The following is a 21,608-nucleotide window of genomic DNA, read 5'->3' as shown; positions in this document are numbered from 1 at the left end:
ACTCTCTGTGTGGGATATTGTGCAGTGGGGTACTCTGCATGTGGGGTACTCTCTGTGTGGGATATTGTGCAGTGGGGTACTCTGCATGTGGGGTACTCTCTGTGTGGGATATTGTGCAGTGGGGTACTCTGCATGTGGGGTACTCTCTGTGTGGGATATTGTGCAGTGGGGTACTCTGCATGTGGGGTACTCTCTGTGTGGGTTATTGTGCAGTGGGGTACTCTGCATGTGGGGTACTCTCTGTGTGGGATATTGTGCAGTGGGGTACTCTGCATGTGGGGTACTCTCTGTGTGGGTTATTGTGCAGTGGGGTACTCTGCATGTGGGGTACTCTCTGTGTGGGTTATTGTGCAGTGGGGTACTCTGCACATGTAATTTCATCAGATCACCTTGAGGTCCCATATAAGGGCAACTACTATGGACCACAGGTATAGGTGAGGAAGCTGCGGCTCAGAGGACAAGCCCCTGCTCAAATCTGGAAGTGGCAGAGGTAGAACTTGAACCCATGACCAGTCCTGGAAGTTGGCAGAAGCCAGTGACAAGTAGAGAGAATGCCAAGAACGATGGCCAAGGCCCCCCTCAGCTAAGGGAGAACTCTAGCCTAGTCATCCCACCGCTCCCCTCCAGCAGAGTGGCAAGGATTCTGCTGTCAGTCACAGAGCTAGCAGGCCGTAACTCATACCACACTCAAGTCTGCGTGATCCGCGCAATGGCGACAAGTGATCCTGGAAAAAATGGGCAATTTACCAGGTTTAATTTGATGGCCACATAAACTATCAAACACAAGGGAGTAAAAAGCCACCACGTGCCTGGGCAGTTGAAAGGCTCCTCCAGCGAGGCTGTGGCCTCCCTCCCCAGCTGGGTCTGTCCTGTTCCTGGAACCACAGGACTTAGCCTTGGGAAAGGGGATGGCTGAGGACACTCAGGCAAGATGGATGGGCTGCAGATAGGGGAGCGGAAAGGCCTTGGGTCCCTGCCTCCTGGTGCTGCTCAGTTATCCATCAAGCATCCTGAGAGGTACAATTTAGACTCTATTATGATGCAGGGCTCTGGAGGCTTGGGGACTGTGGCTGTGAGCTGAGCGGGCCAAGAACACACGTGCATGCCAGACTGTGGTGACAGCTTTGGCTTTGGCCTTAACAAGTCTGACCCTGTTCGAGGTGCTAGCCCTGAACAGCCAAGGGCAGAGACTGCCTGTGTCCCTTGAGGCAGGACTCATCAGCTGTCAGGCTAGGAGCAGGTGTGTCCTCTGGCCAGATGCTGAGGCTCCCGCAGAGATGTGAAGCTATGTCCCAGAGACCAAAGGGAGGTAACCTGTCTGTCCCATTCCATCTCCCTGCTCAGAAGTGACTTGAGATGGGCCTTCAGGCTCTGTGCAGAGGGAACAGGTCTCCTTCTGTGCAGCTGACACCCTGGATGACCTTGGAAAATGTCCCTCAGTTCTCTGACCCTCAGGTCTCACAGTTGTGAAATGGGAGACTATGGAATGTATGTGTGACAGCCAGGTATAGGGACACATCACAGGGCCTCTGCACAGGCTTCCTGTGAAGGGGGAGCAAATGTACCTGGGTTGAGGATTCAGCCCAGTGACAGGTATGCACACTATCCTTGGCTTCAGGTTCCCAGATGATGAGGCAAGGGAGTCAGGTCAGGCCTACGGCAGCCTGAGACACCCATACCACAGAGCAAGAGGAGGCTGTGAGCACAAGAAAACCCGTAACCAGGCCCCGGTCCTCAGCAGAGCATTGTCTAGAACCTCAGTCTGACTCTGCTGAGGACTGAGGAGGGGAGGCAGGGCTACACTGCAAAGCTTTGGGTAAGAGGGAGGTGAGAAGAGAGGGAGCCAGGGAGCCCTGTCAGGGACCAGCTTGGGTGTCAGGTCTCCGGTGAGGGCCACTAAAGATCACAGTGACCCTGGGCAAAGTAGGGTCCAGACAGAAAGGAGCTAGAGGGCCTCAGACACAGAGACCAGGGAAAGGGAATGGGAAGGAGGGCTCAGCATACAGCCAAGGCTAAGTCTGGGGGACTACAGGGGCAAGGCAAGTAGGTCATGGCTGCGTGGGCCAGGCAGGCTGTGAGGCAATGAGGCTGAGAAGCAGGAATAAGCAGCTGAGTGTCCTCACCCCTTGGCTCCTCCTCGATGGGGGATCTCAAGCTGGCTTTGGGGACCCAGATCTCAGAAGCCCTGTCTGTTTCTTTCTGGCTGCCCTAGCCTCTTTCCTTAAGAGGTTTCTTCACCTCCAGAGCCACCTGAGCCACCCTTTCCTTAAGGGGTTTCTTTACCTCCTGAGCTCTCTCATACCCACTTGCTTCCAGCAGGGGTGGCTTTCACTGGTCTTCCATCTGCACTGGGTCCACCTCAGGAACAAAGCCTCATACAGCAGCCCTGAGTGGTCAATATGTTAGCTGCACCCTAGAAGGAGGTGGAGCTGCTGGGCTGATACAACACAGGCCCCTGTGAATACCAGTGGAGCCAGAGTATGCAGGGATGGCACCAGGTCCAGTCCCTTCTGTCCTTGGGTGCTCACCAGTGCCAAACCACCCCAGGCCCACACAGGCTACATACAGTACCCACCCTGAAACTTAGCTTCAGTTTCCTCATTGGTAAATGAAAATAAGAAGGCCGTGGCCTCATGGTTGCTGGCAGAACCACATTACTTACATATTCAGAGGGCTGTAACCAAGGACTTTATTACAGTGTGAACTGCTGCCCCCTTAGAATGGAGCCATAAGTACATGGTGATGCTCAATGAAGATCTCCTAGATGAATGGATGGGCATGGATAGATGGTATGTGGACAGATAGGGAATGGATGACAGGTAGAAGCTGGGTGGAGGATGGATGGAAGATGGACAGATAGGTAGTTAGATAAGTATATGGATAGATGGATGAATGGATAGACAGATGGGTGGACAGATGGATGGAGGGATGACGGATGGATGGATAAGATGGCTGGGTAGATGGATAGAGGATGTATAGATAGGTGGGTGGATGGATGGATGAGGATAGGTAGATGGATGATGGACAGTAGATGGAGGATAATGATGGGCAGATGGATACGTGAGTGAGTAGGGATGGATGGATACATGGATAGACTGGACAAACTGATGCATGGATGAGTGGGTGGACAAAGCAGAGGCCTAGAAGACCTAGCGGTGGAGGGAGGGTTGGGGGAGTGGGGCCCTGAAGTAAGTTCACCAGGTAAACAGAGGCTGCCTAGGAGCAGAGAGGATGGGCAGGGAAAAGCATTTGTTGTGGTTAAGAAGTAGACACAGGTGGTCCCTGGGGCATCCAACTGAGGCTTCATCCGAGGGAGCCTCCTGCTGGTCACTCAGCAGGGCTGGCCATGTTCCACACTGCAGAGCTCTCCTCCCAGGCCAAGGCCTTGCCGCAGGTCTGAGAGGCCATCATATCCTGCCCTGAAAGCCTTCTTGACCCTGAGTTTTACAGCAGACCTTTGCCAGCTGTGTGAAGACACCTTCTCCACTGAGATTGAAAGATAATTTCTCTTTAATTGATTTTTTAAACCACTGCAAACAGTAAAATAGTATGAGAAAATCTGCACTGTGATTTTTCCATTTGCGAGAACTGATATTATATCTTGCAGAAAAATTTCCTCAGAGTGGACAACACCTCCCTACTTTTGGCTCATTTCTTTAAGTCAAAAAGGCTGACACATGTGCACATATGTGTACGTGTGTGCATGCATGTGCACATACACACATGTATATGACTACATGTGTATGCTGTGTGCACTGTATGTATGCATTGTCTATGAGCATGTATGCACACATGTGCGTGTATGCGTGTGTGAATGTGTGTGCATTCTGAAATAGCTGAAAGTTTGCTGAGTGGGGAAGGACAAGGTGCGGCACAATTCCCCACAAAACACAGAAGTTGGAGCAGGGGAGGTAGACACACCAGGAAGCAGCTCTGTTGACACCTCATTCCTTTGTATATGACACTCGGGGGGTGACAAACAGGACATGGTGTTTCACCACCAGACAATGCCTCTCCAACTGCTGGCCAGTGATGAAGCTGACAGCTTCTTTCCTGCAGGTTCTGGCGACACGCCCCTTGAGCTCACAGCCTTCCAGAAGCAAGCTTTTCCTTCAGACTCTGAGTCCATGCCAGAGAGCAAGGCCTGTTCCTGATCCAGTGGGAAATGATGGCTCCCAATCCATGAAACCCACCCTAAACCCATCCTATCAACACTGGCTGGTACCGGTACCATTTGTGATCATGATCCTTAAAGATGGCTTATTGTGAGCCTGGGAGCACAAAGCCCAGGCTGCAGGTGGGCATGCACTAAATCTTCCAGTCTGCTGGTGCCCCAGAATCTCTTTGCTTCTGATGAGATTCACAACAGTCATTAGAGTGCCACCCTGACCATGGTGCTTACCTGTGACTCCAGGTTGGCATGGCACAGGCCTGGTTTGCAACCCAGCTCCACCCTGCAAGACCTGACTGCAGAGACCTTGGTGGACAGGCAGCTGGATGGGCATCTGGGCAGGCACTTCCTCTCTGGCCCAGGCACTCTCACGCTCATCTTTCTTGTGTTCTTTGCAGGTGTTGAGGCTCCAGGTCAGATAACCACCAGCTATCCACCATGGTGGTGGCATACCCTACTGCCACAGCTACCGCCACGCCTGCTGCCACTGTCACAGCCACCGTCGTGATGACCACAGCCACCATGGACCTTCGGGACTGGCTGTTCCTCTGCTATGGGCTCATCGCCTTCCTGACGGAGGTCATCGACAGCACCACCTGCCCGTCAGTATGCCGCTGTGACAATGGTTTCATCTACTGCAACGACCGGGGGCTCACGTCCATCCCCTCAGACATCCCCGATGATGCCACCACCCTCTACCTACAGAACAACCAGATCAACAATGCTGGTATCCCCCAGGACCTCAAGACCAAGGTCAAGGTGCAGGTCATCTACCTGTACGAGAACGATCTAGACGAATTCCCTATCAACCTGCCCCACTCCCTGCGGGAGCTGCATCTACAGGACAACAATGTGCGCACCATTGCCAGGGACTCCCTGGCCCGCATCCCACTGCTGGAGAAGCTGCACCTGGATGATAACTCTGTGTCCACTGTGAGCATTGAGGAGGACGCCTTTGCCGACAGCAAGCAGCTCAAGCTGCTCTTCCTAAGCCGAAACCACCTGAGCAGCATCCCATCGGGGCTGCCCCACACGCTGGAGGAGCTGCGACTAGACGACAACCGCATCTCTACCATTCCACTGCATGCATTCAAGGGCCTCAACAGCCTGCGGCGCCTGGTCCTGGACGGAAACCTGCTGGCCAACCAGCGCATCGCTGACGACACCTTCAGCCGCCTGCAGAACCTCACAGAGCTCTCGCTGGTGCGCAACTCGCTGGCTGCCCCGCCCCTCAACTTGCCCAGCGCCCACCTGCAGAAGCTCTACCTGCAGGACAACGCCATCAGCCACATCCCTTACAACACGCTCGCCAAGATGCGGGAGCTGGAGCGGCTGGATCTGTCCAACAACAACCTCACTACGCTGCCCCGAGGCCTGTTTGACGATCTGGGAAACCTGGCACAGCTGTTGCTCAGGAACAATCCCTGGTTCTGCGGCTGTAACCTCATGTGGCTGAGAGACTGGGTGAAAGCACGGGCCGCTGTGGTCAACGTACGGGGCCTCATGTGCCAGGGCCCTGAGAAAGTCCGGGGCATGGCCATCAAAGACATCACCAGCGAGATGGATGAGTGCTTTGAGGCGGGGTCACAGGGCAGCGTGGCCAATGCAGCTGTCAAGACCACAGCCAGCAACCACCATGCCTCTGCCACCACGCCCCAGGGCTCACTGTTTACCCTGAAAGCCAAGAGGCCAGGGTTGCGTCTCCCCGACTCCAACATTGACTACCCCATGGCCACAGGTGATGGAGCCAAGACACTGGTCATCCAGGTGAAGCCACTGACGGCAGACTCCATCCGTATCACATGGAAGGCCATGCTGCCTGCTTCCTCCTTCCGGCTCAGCTGGCTGCGTCTGGGCCATAGCCCAGCTGTGGGCTCCATAACAGAGACTCTGGTGCAGGGAGACAAAACAGAGTACCTGCTGACAGCTCTGGAGCCCAAGTCCACCTACATCATCTGCATGGTCACTATGGAGACCGGCAACACTTACGTGGCTGATGAGACCCCTGTGTGTGCCAAGGCAGAGACGGCCGACAGCTATGGCCCTACCACCACACTCAACCAGGAGCAGAATGCCGGCCCTATGGTGGGGCTGCCCTTGGCTGGCATCGTCGGTGGTGCCGTAGCGCTTGTCTTCCTCTTCCTGGTCCTGGGGGCCATCTGCTGGTACGTGCACCGGGCTGGCGAACTGCTGACCCGGGAGAGGGCCTACAACCGGGGCAGCAGGAAGAAGGACGACTACATGGAATCGGGTACCAAGAAGGATAACTCCATCCTGGAAATCCGTGGCCCTGGGCTGCAAATGCTGCCCATCAACCCGTACCGCACCAAAGAGGAGTACGTGGTACACACCATCTTCCCCTCTAACGGCAGCAGCCTCTGCAAGAGCGCCCACACCATTGGCTATGGCACCACACGGGGCTACCGGGACGGGGGCATCCCCGATGTGGACTACTCCTACACTTGATGCCGGCTGCCCAGCTATGGCCAGGTGGCTCTGCCCAGCCCGCCACAACCCCAGGAGCCAGGAAGGGAGACTCCACTGACTCTCCCAGCCGAAAGCAAAGCTTGGGGAGGGGTGATGATTTTGTAGAAAGCAGCAGTGGGGGGAATTTTTTTAAAAAACGTGTAGAAGGCAGAAGGGGTATTCAACATTGTTGGAGACATAATTTATACCAGACCATGACGGTTGAGAAGAACTAAAAATAATCACGTGGGAAGGGTTGGGTTGGCTTTTTTTTTCTTCCTGAACTAGACTGATACTACCTGTATGACGTCTGTATACACCTTGAACTCTGGTCAGAGCAATCAGAGAGATGCAGACCACACCCGCCATGCATGGAGCCCCCACGTGGCCCTCCTGCTCTGCTCACAGGCAACAACTCAACAGGTCTTCAGGCTCCTCCCAACAGAGCTGAGGGAAGAATTTTTTCCTGTGGAGGTATTGTCCTGAAGTCTTTTCCCTGGTTTTTCCATTTTTCCTTCACAGATTTGCAGAAATACAGCGTTTTTCACAGCACTCTTGGAACAATATTATAGTCAATTAAAGAAAAACAAAATCAAACTTTCTCTTCCAATGCCAAGCACTTCGGTTGCTTTCACCGAACCCCATAGAAGCTCTTGACGGACGCCGTCGATGTCCCTGCTGCGTGGAGGTGTGTCTGTCTACCCACTTATTTCTGTGTGGTGTGTCTCAGTACAGATGGGTAGACAGAACCACGTGTCCCACCTTTCAGTGCTTCTTGGGTCAGTCTTTACCATTTCCTGAGCTAATAGAATTGCAAAAGTGTTGCTTTTTCCTAGAAATCATTGAGTAAGTGGGCGTGTGTTAGGGACAGGAGTGAGGAGGAGTCTCAGTCTGGGTGGAGGGGTCTTGCTCTTCCTAAAGATCACTGCATCTGCGTTCCTGGGGATTAGAGGAGCTGGCCAAGGGTGCTTTTAGATCTGTCCCATCAGCCTGGCCAAAGCCAGGCTGTCCTCCTTTAAAATTCAGAGAAAAGCCAGTGACCTTATCTGTCCCTCCCCGAGTGGATGGCATCCCCACAGTAGTTGTTTACTATATTCTTCTTCCCAGGACAGGTAATTAGTGCAAAGACCATAGACAAATATGCTGGTTAGACCTATTGGTTTCCATGGCTGCTCAAAGCCCAGAAAAAAAGAAATCCTTTTCACACACACACACACACACACACACACACACAAGCACGCACGCACACACACCAATGTAGAGCTCTCAGCCATGCCCACATCAGGGGTTCTGTTCTCGAAAAAAAAGTCAACCTCAGAAAGGGTGCTGACCAGGGCCCTCAGAAGAGCTAAGATTTTATTTCCTCCCTGTGGAATCAATGTCATTACCATTTATCAACTGACACCACAATGTGGTGAGCCATGAGATTAAAACAATGATAAAATAATGACAGCAAATCCGGAGAGGAGGGAAGAGCAGAGCCTGGGGTTCTGATGTCTGCTGTGTCCCATACTTGGGGCAACAGGGTCACCATCTGTCAATGCGACGCTTTGCCCTGCATCAGGAAAAAACACGTCATCAAAGGAAAGACACTGGTCTGAGGGCAGCAGGACGAGAAGGGGCTCCTTTTCAAAAGGCCTCTGCCACTTCATCCAAACCAAAGGCAAGAAGAAGAGGCCAGGCAGTCGTCATGGGGCGGCCTGCAGTGTGCCCAGGTGCCATCCGCTTGCTGGACATTAAAAGAGCCGCCAAACCCTTCAGTGAAGAGATGAGATAGAAAGAAATGGACTCAGCTGATGTCCCGGAGTAGTGGAAAAGAGGGACAGGCTCCTGCTTATAGCCCAAGGGGTCATCACACCAGAGACCCCAGCCTGCTAGCCCCAGGGAACAGCCAAGGGCTATGGACATACATCATCCCAACAGAGGCCTTTGTTCCCTTCTACTCAAGTCATTTTCTCATACAATGAGGTCAGGAGAGAACTGTTCCCAAGCTTCAATTTCAGGTCTGTATAAACATGCACCCTGGAGCCCAGCAGTCCCCAACAACTCCGGTGGTGCCCTGGCCCCCAACAGCTCAGGCAGGTTCAGAGGAGGAGCCATGTGGGAGGAGAGGGTATGTGAGGGAGGCAGAGCCCCAGATTCTGCACAAGACGTTAAGGGCACTACACCAGCCTTTTCCAGGGTCCAAGGAACGCGAGCCCCCACCCAAGTCTTCACCTCCACCTGTAACTTGCTCAGTCCCCTAGCTCATCCAGCCTTTCTCTGTTCCCTTCCCCAGGAAAGGTCAGGTCACTTTTTGGTGCCTAGGAAAGCATTTAGGGACAGCAGGTGGTCTAGACCCTGGGAGCTGCCTGGAAGGCCCTATTTGGAAGCTCAGGAACCTTCAGGCCAAGTGTTGGAGCTGCCTGGGTGGCAGTGAACGCCATCCACCTCCAACAGAACAAGCCTGGCCCACAGGAGCCCTGCCAACCACCCAGGCAGGGTGCCCGGGCCTCCTGCCCAGGCTTCTGCTATAATGGGGCTCCTTCCATCTTACACCCAGCTGGAGAGCCCAGGCCTGACCTGACTTCCCACAGGCATTGCCCACCCCCCCACCCCCCGCAGGAAGTACTAAATGTTGGTGAAGGTGAACACTCCCTCAGTCAGGGCCCTGCAGCTCCTCCGAGAGCCCTTCTTGTGTCATTTCCACCCCTTAGCATCCTAACACTTCCCAGTGTCCTTTGTATGTGTGTGCGTGTGTGCAAGCATGCATGTGTGTGTCTAGTTGTGTCTGTGTCTGGGTGTGGGCACAGTGATTGAACTGGGATTGAACCCAGGGCCCAACTGTGCAAAGCAAGCACTGTACCACTGAGCTATTTCCTCAAGCCCCAGCCCCAGTATCCTCCTGAGAGCAAGCCCCCATGTGTCTGTACTTTGTCCCAATCCCATCCCCCAAACCAGACAGAGGACCTTGGCTTCAAGCCTCCTGGTTCATTGCCCCCCCCCCGGCCTCACAATATAAAGGAAGAGGTTCAGGGCACCCAGCCTCCCCTGTGTTCAGAAGTGCCAAGGCCAGAGTTGACACCCTCAGGCCTGTGGAAACCTCTTCTGTGTGGCCAGGATTTCTACCGGGAAGCTGTGGCCAGCAAGCTGACCCGTGCAGTGACTAACCAGCCAGAACAACCTCAGTGGCCTCAGCCCTGAGGAGTGTATTTTGTGACATTTAAGGCAGGTTTAAAGTTTAAAAAAGCCCACGACACTTCTTTGGTTAAGTGGTTTACCCTTCGTGGTAATTAGATGTAGCGATTGGAATCTCTTTTTCTATTACATGGCAATTTTCCTTTAAATTTCCTCTTTAAAAAAAAAATGGGGAAGAAAAGGCAAGGAAGGAGAAGGCGGCAGGGCCGTGGGCATTTGCATTTTGCCAATGAGGCCTCTTGTAGGCTCAGCTCAGGCGTGGGGCCCAACGTATGGAATGCTTAAGAGATTACTAAGAATAAAATCTATTAATTAGTCATACTCAATTCCGCAGACATGACGTGCATCAAAAGCTCCCTCTCTTCCCTCTTCTGCATCCCCCTTCCCCAGGAAGCCTCCATCTTCCCTGAGTCTGCCTCTGCATTAACATGGCGCCCTGCGGCTGCCCTGTGGGGGGCTCCCCACCCACAGCCAGACACAGGCTTGGAGGGCAAGCGCAGGGGCACTGCCCCTTCCTCATTCTGCCCAGTGCTGGTAGGGAAGGTGACAGCCCTGGGAATGTGACTATGGCTAGGAGGGGGTCCAAGTGTCCCTTCACCAAGCCAGAAGCCCAACTTGGCCTAACCTCTATGCCCCCACTTCCTCCTCAGTGGGTATGGGGTCTCTCAGGACCCTTTCCCCAGGGTTCTCAGCAGGCCAGCTGCCCAGCCCAGCCCCAGCCAGGGAACAGGAAACTTGTTTAGCAAATTGGAGACCTCTGTTTCCCCTCTGTAAACTGAGGGTATGTTGGGGCACAGTCTAGCTTCACACAGGCCCAGTGAGAGCAGCCCCCACCCCACTGATTCTGGAAGGTTCCAGTAGGTTCTAAGGAGTGGGACCAGTATGTCTGGATCAGCCTCTCCTCCACTGCCACTGCCAAGGGGGGAAGGGGCAGAAGTCAGAGGCATACTCAGGGACCCTTCCCGCCCAGCACCCCACAAGAGGCAGCCCAAGTCCCAAAGCTGACCCTCTTCAGACCTCTGCTTCCAGCTGAACGCCACGTTCCGAGCCTCTTGCTTATAAAAAATACAAGGAAAATTGGATGCAGCAGCCAGGGAGTGATGGGGCTGCAGAGGCAGCTGAGGGAGCTCTGGGGCATGGGCACAGGCTGCTGTGCCCCCAAGGGCCAGTGCACACATCAGGGCCTACCAGGGTCAGGGCTGTGGGCCTCCCATGTGCCACTTCCCCTGCTCACACAGATTGGCGCAGGTGAAGGCAGTTGATGTGAGGCTGGATGAGTGCCAGGGTGAGCGCTAACAAGCAATTCACAGGCCTAGCAGAGAGCAGAGAGAGGAGGCTTTTTTTTTTTTTCTTAAGGAGGGATAAAAAGGCTTAAAAATGCAAATCATTACCGTTTACACCCAAGTGAGTCTGCTAAATTGATTAGGAGAGATTAAACTCCTTGGAGGTGAAGGGAAAGGGGGATTTTTTTTTCCTGGGTTATGAACCTGCCCCAAGTGGCAGCCCCACAGAGCAGGCATTTTCCGGGGCCTGGCTAGCAGAGGGGTAAGGGTAGCAGCTTTTCCTGCCGACTCCTTGAGGGGCTGGTACCTATGAGGGCTGACCAGCATCCAGGGGCCAGAGTACCCTCAAACTGAACATGCCAGCCGGGGTCTCAAGGACTAAAAGGGCTGCTGTTGCCTGGACAGGTCATCCAGCAGCTGTGCCAGCCCCCAGAGAGACTCTGGTCCTGTCCTCCATAGTCCACACCTGAGTCAGGGAAGCAGCCTCTGCATCACTTAGAGAGGAAGGTTTCAGAGCCACGGAGCTGTTGTGCATCCTTCCTGTGCTGCTGGGGCCAGGGAAGGAGTGAGAACTGTAAACAGAAAACTGAAGGCCAAGGAGGAGGAACTCTGGCCCAACAAAGGAAACAGGTGGTGAGCTCCTTGTCCCTAGAAGCATTCAAGCACGGTCTGAGGTCTGCACCTTTGTCTAGAAGATTCTGGCTCCCAAGCTTGCTTTATCACCCCCAGGACAGGGAGTACAGACAAGACACTGTGCCCCACCACTGCCCCACCAAGCTCAACGGAGGATGACGGGGTGCTGACAGGATACCTACTGGGCTCTAAACCCCAGGATGCTTCTGGACCCCCTCAAGTCCAACTGCACAGCCAGGAATAACCAACGCACTGACTACTGCCAACTAGTCCATCCATCAATGACCAGCTGATGGTGCCTGGGGCTCTGTTCATTCTTGAGGTTTTTAGGCATTTACTGATTCTTTTGAAATGTTCCATCTAGTTGTCTGAAATATCCCTACTGGCTTCTCTAAAAACAACTGACTTTTAAAAAAGGTTCCCTTTGCCTCTCCTCCCACCCTTCAATATTTTTTCTTTTTCTCTTCTCCACCCCCAGAGATTTTTGAGACTGGCTCATTGAACTTCAGGGCCTCTGGATTCTACCTCCTTCAGTTTTGGGGTTTGTTTTTGTTTTTGAGACAGGGCCTCATGTAGCCCAGGCTGGTGTCTATGTAGATAAGAACTGTAAGAACTGGCTTGACCTTGAATTTCTGATCCTCCTGCCTCTACCTCCTTTGAATTTTAATGTATGTTTTTCCTCCAGTTTTGGAAATTCCATTGTCCCTGGGGTCATTTCACATACTCATCACAATGGGGTTTGCAGGTGTTTGAGACCCCTGTTGTCACAGGGGAAAGGCACCAACTCCCTCCATGTCTCCCCTAAACCATGCCCAGGTAGCTCTTCAGCCTGGGGCTACACCTGCTTCTAGAAGCCACCCTGGGCTCTCTGAGACCATTGTCACCATCCCTCAAAACCTTTGTCACTGAATCATCCAGCTTGAGCCAGGAGAGAAATGTGGACACATGGAGGGCACAGTGTACAACCCTGTCCCCAAGACACTGTAGCCTGCAGAGCCAATTCATCAGTGCTTTGTCCCCCTCCCCTGTCAGGAGGTCACTGAGGACCAGCAGAGAGAGGGCCTGGACCACCTTCTCCTACCCAACACCGTCTGCCCACTCAGACTCCTGGGGAAGGGCAGTGAGGGGCCTTCTCTGGTCCTGCACCTGCCCTACTAGTGGCCTGGCGAGGAGAGGGGCTCATCTGGGCAACTCCTCCTGGAAGTATCCTCCTCCAATTTGCTTTGGGTAGGCACCTCTCCAGGGAATGGGGACTGAAGATTCTTGAGATCTGGCAGCAGCAACCACAGGTGACTCAGTTTCTCTTTTCCAAGCCTCCGCCTGAGTGATGGGAACTGCCATCAAACCAGAGAGGCCCAGGGGGCGGTACAGGAACCAAAAGATCCAAGGTGACAGTCTGCCTTGCCTGCCACCCCTGCTGAGAGTTCCCACACCCCAGCCACCCGCCTGAAGGAGCTAATCAGGCTTTCTCCTCAAGACAGAAAAACAAGCAGGACATGAACCGCGACAATCAAAGGCACAGCAGGCTCCAGCCGGCAGTGCACATTCCCTGGGCCACCACTGTGCATTCCCCCTGGGGCCCATGGTTCCAAGCATCTCTCAACCTGCCCTGGATAGAGGACAGGCTAGCAGGGTCCTGACCACCTCTCCTGTGGCTAGTTTCATCTCCAAAGGTTCTGGGCACAAAGTGGGGAAAACCAAACACACAAAACCCAAAAGTAGCCTTAGTATTTTTCCCCGACCCAGCACAGCCAGCTAAGAATGGCCTCAACTGAGAAGCCACCTGGTGTCCAGAGCATGGTCAGAAGGGGACCCTGGTGTCCTTCACCCACTCCAGAGAGGGTGAGGGTAGTGGGGAGGAAGCTGCAGGCTTGTCATCTGAAAGACCAGCAGGAAAGATGGCGCCTGAGGCCGGGCGGTGACCAAGCAGGCTGCTATCCCAGGCTAGCTGGGGAGACCTGAGCGTGTATGATTCAGCTGGGGCCACCAGCAGGTGTGAGCAGGGATGCCAAAGGCACGGTCACCTCAAAGGACCCCCATTCCCATGTAAGGACTGGAGTGGAGGTTTTGGCAGAGCAGTCCCTCCCAGTGTGCAAAGGGTACTTGTACATGTTCAGTATTGGCAAGTAAACCAGAACAGGTGCTGAGAAGTGTGAGCTGGTCCCTGGGTCTGAGGAGCCTGTGGCCAGGCCCAGGGGAATGGGTGGGTACCTCTGCTAAAGAAGGTGGGATGCCTGGCCACACTCAGGCAGTGGGGTTCCTGAACCTCCAGTTCCTAAGCCCCTGGCTTGCCTCAGCTGCAGACTCAGCCCCATGGGGCCCTTCAGTTGCACGCTCCTTCTCTTTTTTTCTTTTTCTCTGAAGGGCAAAACAGTCTCGGGGGTCTAGGTGATGGGAGCGCCCTGCTGCTGTGTCTGCCATCTGAGACCTGGCAGGCTAACAGGGTCCAGCTCCTTGGGGGTCCAGCTATACCCAGCCTTGTAGCCCACCTGCCTCACTCCCAACTCTACCACCAGACAGGTTTTCAGAAAACCATGACACACAAACACCCACCACCACGACAACAACACAAACCAAAGTGCACTCCAAACCGCCCTTTGGCCTCCTTCCTGTAGGTGCCTTGAAACTTCAATGTTGAGATGAATGTGACTAACTACTTGGTCCTATTTTCTGTTTGTCTGTTTTCATATAAAATGTTCAAGTCCACCTGCCTTGTCCTTTCTTGAAATAAATAGAAAGATTTAACTTTTACATTCATCTTGCCTGCTGACTCTCGGCTCAGTGGCCCAGTACGTCAGGGGCCAGGGGTCTATGGCCTGCTCAACCTCAATGGTCCTAGGCCTTGGTCTTGAGGGGCAGGTATACTGTTGGGGTCTACTGGCATAGGGGTGACAGCCAGGCAGGATGAATACTCTGGGGTTAACAAATTCCCTGGGCAGAAGCAAACCAGAGCCAGGCATAGTGCACACCTAGAATCCCTGCCTGGGAAGTGGAGCCAGAAAGATCAGGAGGTCAAGGTCATCGTTAGCTACACAGTAAGTTTGAGACTAGCCTGGGCTACATAAGACCTTGTCTCAGAAAAAAAAAGATTCTGCTGTAGTTAGGAAAAAGGGCCATGGAGCCCCAGGGAGGCCACTGACACCAGAAGCTTTTTTGTATCAGCCATGCAGTGCAACCCAGCACCGCCTGCAGACTCTGAGAGGGTCTTCACTTGGAGATGTATTAATAAGAGCTGAGGATTATCCCCTAAGAGGCGCCAGCAACCATGTGGGCACCCAGATAAGAACACGACTGTCCCAGCATTTAGGAACATGTACTTGTTCTGCCACGCCAGCGGCTCATCCACTCCAGACGTCCCTTGTCCCTGGACACACCCTCAAACTCCAGGGACCACATCTGTGTATCTCACACCCCAGGGCAGGGACGGGAAAGGAGAAAAAAAAGAAAGATTTTTCTTAAGAACAACAGCAGTTCCTGCTAAATTTCAGATAAAGCAAGAACTCATTATTCCTGCCTTAGATCTGATTTCACGTCTCCATCAGGGTTAATGAGTTTCCCCTTATAGTTCAAGAAACAGTTATTTCTCCACATGCCTTGGTGGCCCCTGCTGGGGTGACCTTGGGTACTCTGGCCCCACAGATGTCTCTCCCACTTAGAGACAGGTGCTGATCAAGAGGCCATTCCAGGGCTGAAGAGATGCTGAAGAGTGGTTAAGAGCACTGGCTGTTCTTGCAGAGGACCCAGGTTCGAATCCCAACACCCACATGGTGGCCAACAACTATCCGTAACTCCAGTTCCAGAGAATCCAATGCCCTCTTCTGGCCTCTGTGGGCATTGCACAACAGAGGTTCATTTACATGCAGGCAGAACACTTCATACACATACAAAAATAATAATAAATTTTTAAAAAGAGCGGCCATTCCCACCGGGCATGGTGGCACACGCCTTTAATCCCAGCACTTTAATCCCAACACAGAGATCTGCCTCCCAGACAGAGGCAGGCAGATCTCTGTGAGTTCAAGGCCAGCCTGGTCTACATAGTGAGTTCCAGGACAGCTGGGGCTACAGGGAGACCCTGTCTCAAAAAGACCAAAAAACAAAGACCATTCCAAACAGGGTAGGGTAGCATGCAGGATGACCATGACAGACAGGAACAAGGTCAGTGAGTTCTGACTTCTCCCAATGAGATACTCAGTAGGCATGCGAGAGGGCTGGCCCCCTTCCTCCCTTAAGGTGCTGAGGGAACTTTCTAGAAAATGACTGGCTAGCCAATCAGTCACATTATGCTAGAGCTGGGGATGTGGTATTTCCTGCCCGGTGGAGAGATGGTGAGGGCTCACTGGGAGTGAGATGGGTTGCCCTGGCTGGGGCTGAGAGCCCTCTGGGGAGGCAGGATCCCACTGAGAATGACTCTACAATGAAGATGGAGAGTGTGGACCCCACTCAGCACCCAAGGCAAAAACAGGAAGGCAAATTCAGTTCTGGACTGTTCTGGAAGGCTCTGACCTGGCCCAAGCTGCCCCCCTGGGCTGGCCCAGGCCCTGACCATACCATGGAACACCCTGGTAGTTCCAGCCCTTCCCCATAAAGACTCAGAGAGGTTCAACTCAGGAAAGCGCCCCCTCAGCCCACATGATGGAAGCTCTCCCCTGCACAAGGACCCTCCCTCAGCTGAGGCTTTGGGGCATCATCCAGGCACACAGCAGCCCCACACCTGTGAGGCAGAGGGAGTCAACAAACCCCAGTGAGTGATTGCCCAGCCACCCTGCTGACTGATGTGGCCATCTTTTTTTCTTACCTCCCTTGGGGATAGCAATGCCCTCTCAGTTCACCTCACCCTCCACACATCTGTGACAGCACCACAAACAAAGGGGCCCCTCGAGCTCCCCAAGCCAGGGCCAAAGGGCTGTGTTCCTAGACCAACAGATGGCACAGGTTAAGGAAAAGGGCTCTTAGTCACCACCTTTTAGAACCACTGGAGGGATCCTCAGGGCCCTGGGGTCTCTCTCCACCTCTGTTATCTGGATGACAGCTTAATGACAGCTCTGTCCCCATTGCTGTGAGAGGGCCAGGTGGGACAGAAACCCATGAGAGTGGCTAGCACCCACGTGCTTAGAAACCATCCCCACTAGTATTCAACCCTGTCATTGTGCACTGGGGTTTCCAGAGACAGTATGGAGGGCTGGGTGCCCCAGGAATACAGGGCACCCCCTCCCCTCACCGGGCTTGTTAACATTCCGGTCCCACCAGGAGCCAGATGGTGAGCTGACCAGCATTTCTTACAAGGAAGCCCAAGGTTTCATCAGCAAGCACGGCAGCCATGGGTGTGAAGGCTGAGTGCTGAGAAATCCACACAGTGCTGCGGCCTGTCCTCATACAACCCCAGCCACAGTCAGGGTCCACAGCCTGCTCTTTGTGGCCTGCCAGAGAATTCCAGTCTTGCCTGAGCCTAAGACTTCAGGAGGACTGGGGCTGAGGATAAGCATCCTAGGTTTTAGTAAATGTCCTGGGTGGTAAAGACCCAGCTAGAGCTGGTGCTGCAAGAGAGGGCTCTGGAACCCACAGGGTACCAGAATCTTTCTTCTGATAGGTCTGTTCTGAAGTGGTCAGAGCGGTGGTGAGCCCCTAGGCTCCCAGGAGAGCAAGCGCAGCAAACCCCAGAGCACTAGGCAGTAGAGGGGACTCAGTGAACCCAACAGCCAACCATCCCCCTTTCCTGTCTTCTGGTAACAGTCAATGGGGTGATCTCTCACAAACTTGGACTCCACCACACCCTCCTGCAGCAAAGCAGCCTAGGGTCCCATCCTTCCCAAAGCAGTTTCAGCACAGCTTATCACAGACAGGATGGGCAGGTGTTGGGTAAGACCTGGCATGACTGCCTCACAGCCAATGGTATCCCAAGGCCCAGGACCTCTCTTCCATGTGTCCTGCTCCACCTGTTTGGTTAGACTGAACTCAAAGTCCCAGTTCCAACTCTCCTATAAGTGGATCCTGCCCTAATCTGCCTACCACTGGATTCTGGAACCTTCCCTTCTGCTCCCCTACTTCCTAAGAGGAATGTCTGGCTTCACAAAGCACCCTGGACATGTAGTATCCAAACCTATAGAATGTCTAACACCCCAAGTCACAGCCCCACAGCCATGTCCTGTGGCTGATTCTTAGCACCCTGTCTAGGAAGGCTCTGACCCATCAAAGGCCACTCAGCTGACCCTGGAACTCAGACTCTGTATATTTGGGTGGCACTGGCTGGCCCATTTTCAAGCACCTGAGATAAATCATGTTCCCTGGGGTCACACACTAGCCACCTCCCTACCCTTCTCCACCCATGTCACCTGGAAGCACCGACAGACCCACCTCCCCCTGGCCTCCGTGTCCTACCCCTCCAAAGAACCCTCCATCCTGCGGCAAAGTAAACAGGCTCTCTCAGCGTTAACTGACAGCGCAAATGAAATCTCGAGCTCCCCCCTCGGAGATTTACAGGGGAAGTGAAATCTTATTTGCACCGCTGCCAAGCTGGGGCCACGATGAAATTATGCCTCTAGAAGAGACCCAGCCGATTCCGCGGAAGCCGCTGCATCCGAGACGGGCTTATTAAAAGCCATGGTGGCCACATTTCAACCTGTTTCAGGTGTTAAGTAATTTACTGCCACCCAGAATTCAGTGGCAGATTTTTATCATTTTTATTTCCATGATGCAGGCAGGTGCCCTGAGAAGCCCCTGTATTGCGATCTCCTCCATTCCCCATCCACCCACCCACACCAGCCGGAACTGGAGTGAGAGTGGGGCCACAGCCGCAGCAAACACATCGACTTTCCCCAGAGTGTCACCAGGCCTGACCAAGACTCAGAGTCATGGGAAGGGTGGAAAGGTGGACTCAAGACACACACACACACACACACACACACACACACACTTTCTGGTTCCGGCCTCCCCTGAGGGCCCTCAGGAGGTTTGCTGAAGGCTGCAGAGGCATCAGACAGGCACACAGCCACCAAGGGCCCCATGTCCCATGGAGGCTGCTTTCTAATCATGAGCAGCCATTAATATTCCAGGATGGCTACTGAAAACCTTTGGGCAGGGGATATGGCTGTTAGTACAGTGCTTGGCTAAGCACACAAAGCCCTGGGTTCTATCCCCAGCACTGCATAAACAGGATGTACATCTGTAATCCCACTCAGGAGGTGGAAGCAAGAGGGTCAGGAGTTCAAGGTTATCCTGGGCTACACAGGACCCTGTCTCTAAATAAATAAATAATTCTGTGCTGAGAATGTAGCTTAGTGGTAAGGCACTTGCCTAACATCTGCAAGGCCCTGTATTCAATCCCTAGTACAAAAAAAAAAAAAAATCTTCAAGTGTCAGGCAGAGTTTTGTTGTGGGGGCCCTGGAAGGGAAGGATAGGATGGAGAAGCAGAGCCCAACTTTAGCACAGATCTGCTTCCTGACTGCTTGGCAGTAGACCTTCCATGTCAGAGCTGGGGGTGTAGGGCCCCAGCCCTTCATTTCCCCGAAACTGTTGAGGAACACAAGGGATCCTGTTCTCCAAAAGCTGGGATCAGGGGAGCTGCAATCTGGGCCATGGCCAGTATCAGCCCCGTATCACGCTTCCTCAGGTGCACCGAGCAAAGGACTTTCCGAGGCCTGTCAGCTTTGGGGGGGATTAGGGTTATAACAGAGGCTCTAGGGGTTTATCCAACACCCTTTCTAACACCCCCTTTCTCCACCTGTTTTCAGAAACTCCAAGAAGACCAAGGGGACTCTTCAAAGTCCAGGCTGAGCTGAGCAGAAATTCTTTAATTAGCTTTCTGTTGGATCACAGCCCTGGCGAATGGATTAATCATGGGATGGGCAGGAGGATGGGATCTGAGTCCTCTTCAAGCAGATTACAAGCCTGGGTGAAGGACCCAGGGACAACCTCCAGAGACAGGTGGTTCCCCAAGTGGGCCCTCCTCATCCAGTGACTCCCAGGGGCACCAGCAGATGGGGGAATCACCAGGGGGACAGAGCTCTTCTTTATTAAGCCCCCAGTCTTCAGGAAGCTGGCATGAGAGACTCCTGGAGAGGCCAGGCTGTGTGCCTGGGTCCTCTAATGAGTACACCTCTTCCCCATGTGACCATCCGGATCTCTAACTTCATAATTAGGGGGGATTTCCTAAAGGGACACCCATCTGTGGGGCAAAGCAGCAGGCCTAATGGTACCGGGCAGCAGGCATCTGTCACCATGTGTTACCATGTTATATCCCCCTGGCAAGGCGACAGTCAGCTTGCTTATTCTCATTATAGGCAAGTACTTTTTTTGTTGGTTTGTTTTGATTTTGAGACAGGGTCTTGTAGCTAGGGTTGGCCTCAAACTCACTATGTAGCCAAGGCTGGCTACTCCTGATCTTCCTGCCTGCACTTCCCAAGTGCTAGGATTGCAGGTCTGCACCACCATGTCTGTTTTATATGGTGCTAGAGATGGAACCCAGGGCTTTACCCATGCTAGGCAAGCACTCTCCTAACTGAGCCCTAGCCCTTATTCCTGTTCTAAAAGGAGCAAACCAAGGCTCCAACTTCAGCAGCTTGCTCAAGGCCTCAGGAACAGATGATGGCACAGGAACCAGCTGGCCAGGCCTCTCCCATTGCCCTAAACTGTGGCCCATGGGAAGCCTTCCCACCACCTACCACTTCGCACCTGTGCTATGGACCAGGTGGAGGTTGGGGTGAGCACCACTTAGAGCTGGCTGGGTATGAATCACCTCATGTCATCCCAGAGTGGGAGAAAGGTGGTGCCTGTATCCATCTGAGGGACTAGAAAGAGAAGGTGCCTGGGTGTTGAGGCTTGGGTGAGCTAGAAGAGAAGGCTGTGAGGATCTGAGCCCCAGGCTGACAGCTCCTCAGGCCGGAGGCCGTCTTGCTGCCTCCTTTTGCAGGGAGGTGTACCACATATGGATGGGTGGGCAGAGGGTCATTCAAGGGCTAGAGACTCAGATTTTCCAGGACTCCCTCTTTCGAAGTGTGAGTTCCTCATCAAAAATATTCCACTGTGGTCAAGCCATGATGGGCTCTTCAAGATAAGGCCTTTGTGGGACAAACTGACACGGAGTACCCCCGGGCACTGCAAGAGCAGCACTGCTACCTGCCCCCTGCTCCCAGCCTCCCTTCCAGCTCTTTACTACCATGGTGGTGCAGAGCCTAGCAGCTTGCCCCCTATCTGGGATGTCTACCTGACCCCATAACTATGACCCTCTGGATAGGTCTGCCCCCAAAGTAGGATCACTGCCCATGACTATGAAGCACATTGGGGTATGTCAGTTGTATGGGCCACCTCTCCCATCCCCCCCCTAGCAGCCCTGCACCCCATAGTTGCTAGAGGAACAACACACTGCTAAATGAGTAACCGGTCACCTCAGCAAGCAGGAGGACACCTGACCCAGCTCTAGGAAGGTCCTTGGAGGAGGTGCTGTCTCAGCCAGGACCTAGGAGACAGAGTCAGCCAGGAGGAAAGTGAATACAAGAGTGTTTCTAGCTAGGGGAATGGCCTGTGCCAAGGCTAGGAGGTAGGAAAGAACATGCTATTAGAAACTCTTGAACCTGGGGCTGGGGATGGATATAACTCAGTTGGTAGAATGGGTGCACGGAGTCCTGGGTTTCATCCCTAGAAGTACATAAAACCAGGACTGGAGAGATGGCTCAGCGGTTAAGAGCACTGACTACTCTTGCAGAGGACCCAGGTTCGATTCCCAGCACCCACATGGCAGCTACAAACCATCCTTAACTTCAGTTCTAGGGGAACCCGAAGCCCTCTTCTGACTTCCAAGGCGTTGCACGACATGGGTGCACTCACATAGGCAATACACTCATACACATAAAATAAAAATAATAAATAAATTAAAAAAAAA

The 21,608-nt window shown here is 53.4% G+C and overlaps 2 protein-coding genes across 6 annotated transcripts in view; one reads left to right on the top strand and one right to left on the bottom strand.

Moving 5' to 3' along the window:
- The window catches only part of Flrt1 (fibronectin leucine rich transmembrane protein 1), an 81,256-nt gene extending 73,064 nt beyond the window's left edge, over nt 1-8,192 (top strand). For all 3 annotated transcript variants that reach the window (XM_008838967.2, XM_008838965.3, XM_008838966.2), the window contains exon 2: nt 4,570-8,192. In XM_008838967.2, the coding sequence (XP_008837189.1) occupies nt 4,610-6,637 (2,028 nt within the window). In that variant the 5' untranslated portion in view covers nt 4,570-4,609 and the 3' untranslated portion in view covers nt 6,638-8,192. The remainder of the gene's footprint in view (nt 1-4,569) is intronic.
- Macrod1 (mono-ADP ribosylhydrolase 1) overlaps nt 1-21,608 on the bottom strand; it is a 162,195-nt gene that overhangs the window by 107,983 nt on the left and 32,604 nt on the right. The gene's annotated exons all lie outside the window — the stretch shown is intronic.

Source organism: Nannospalax galili, unplaced genomic scaffold (assembly GCF_000622305.1).
Source record: "Nannospalax galili isolate Female #2095 unplaced genomic scaffold, S.galili_v1.0 scaffold1659, whole genome shotgun sequence".
In the NCBI taxonomy this organism is placed as follows: Eukaryota; Metazoa; Chordata; class Mammalia; order Rodentia; family Spalacidae; genus Nannospalax; species Nannospalax galili.
This window is presented reverse-complemented; position numbering and strand designations above follow the sequence as displayed.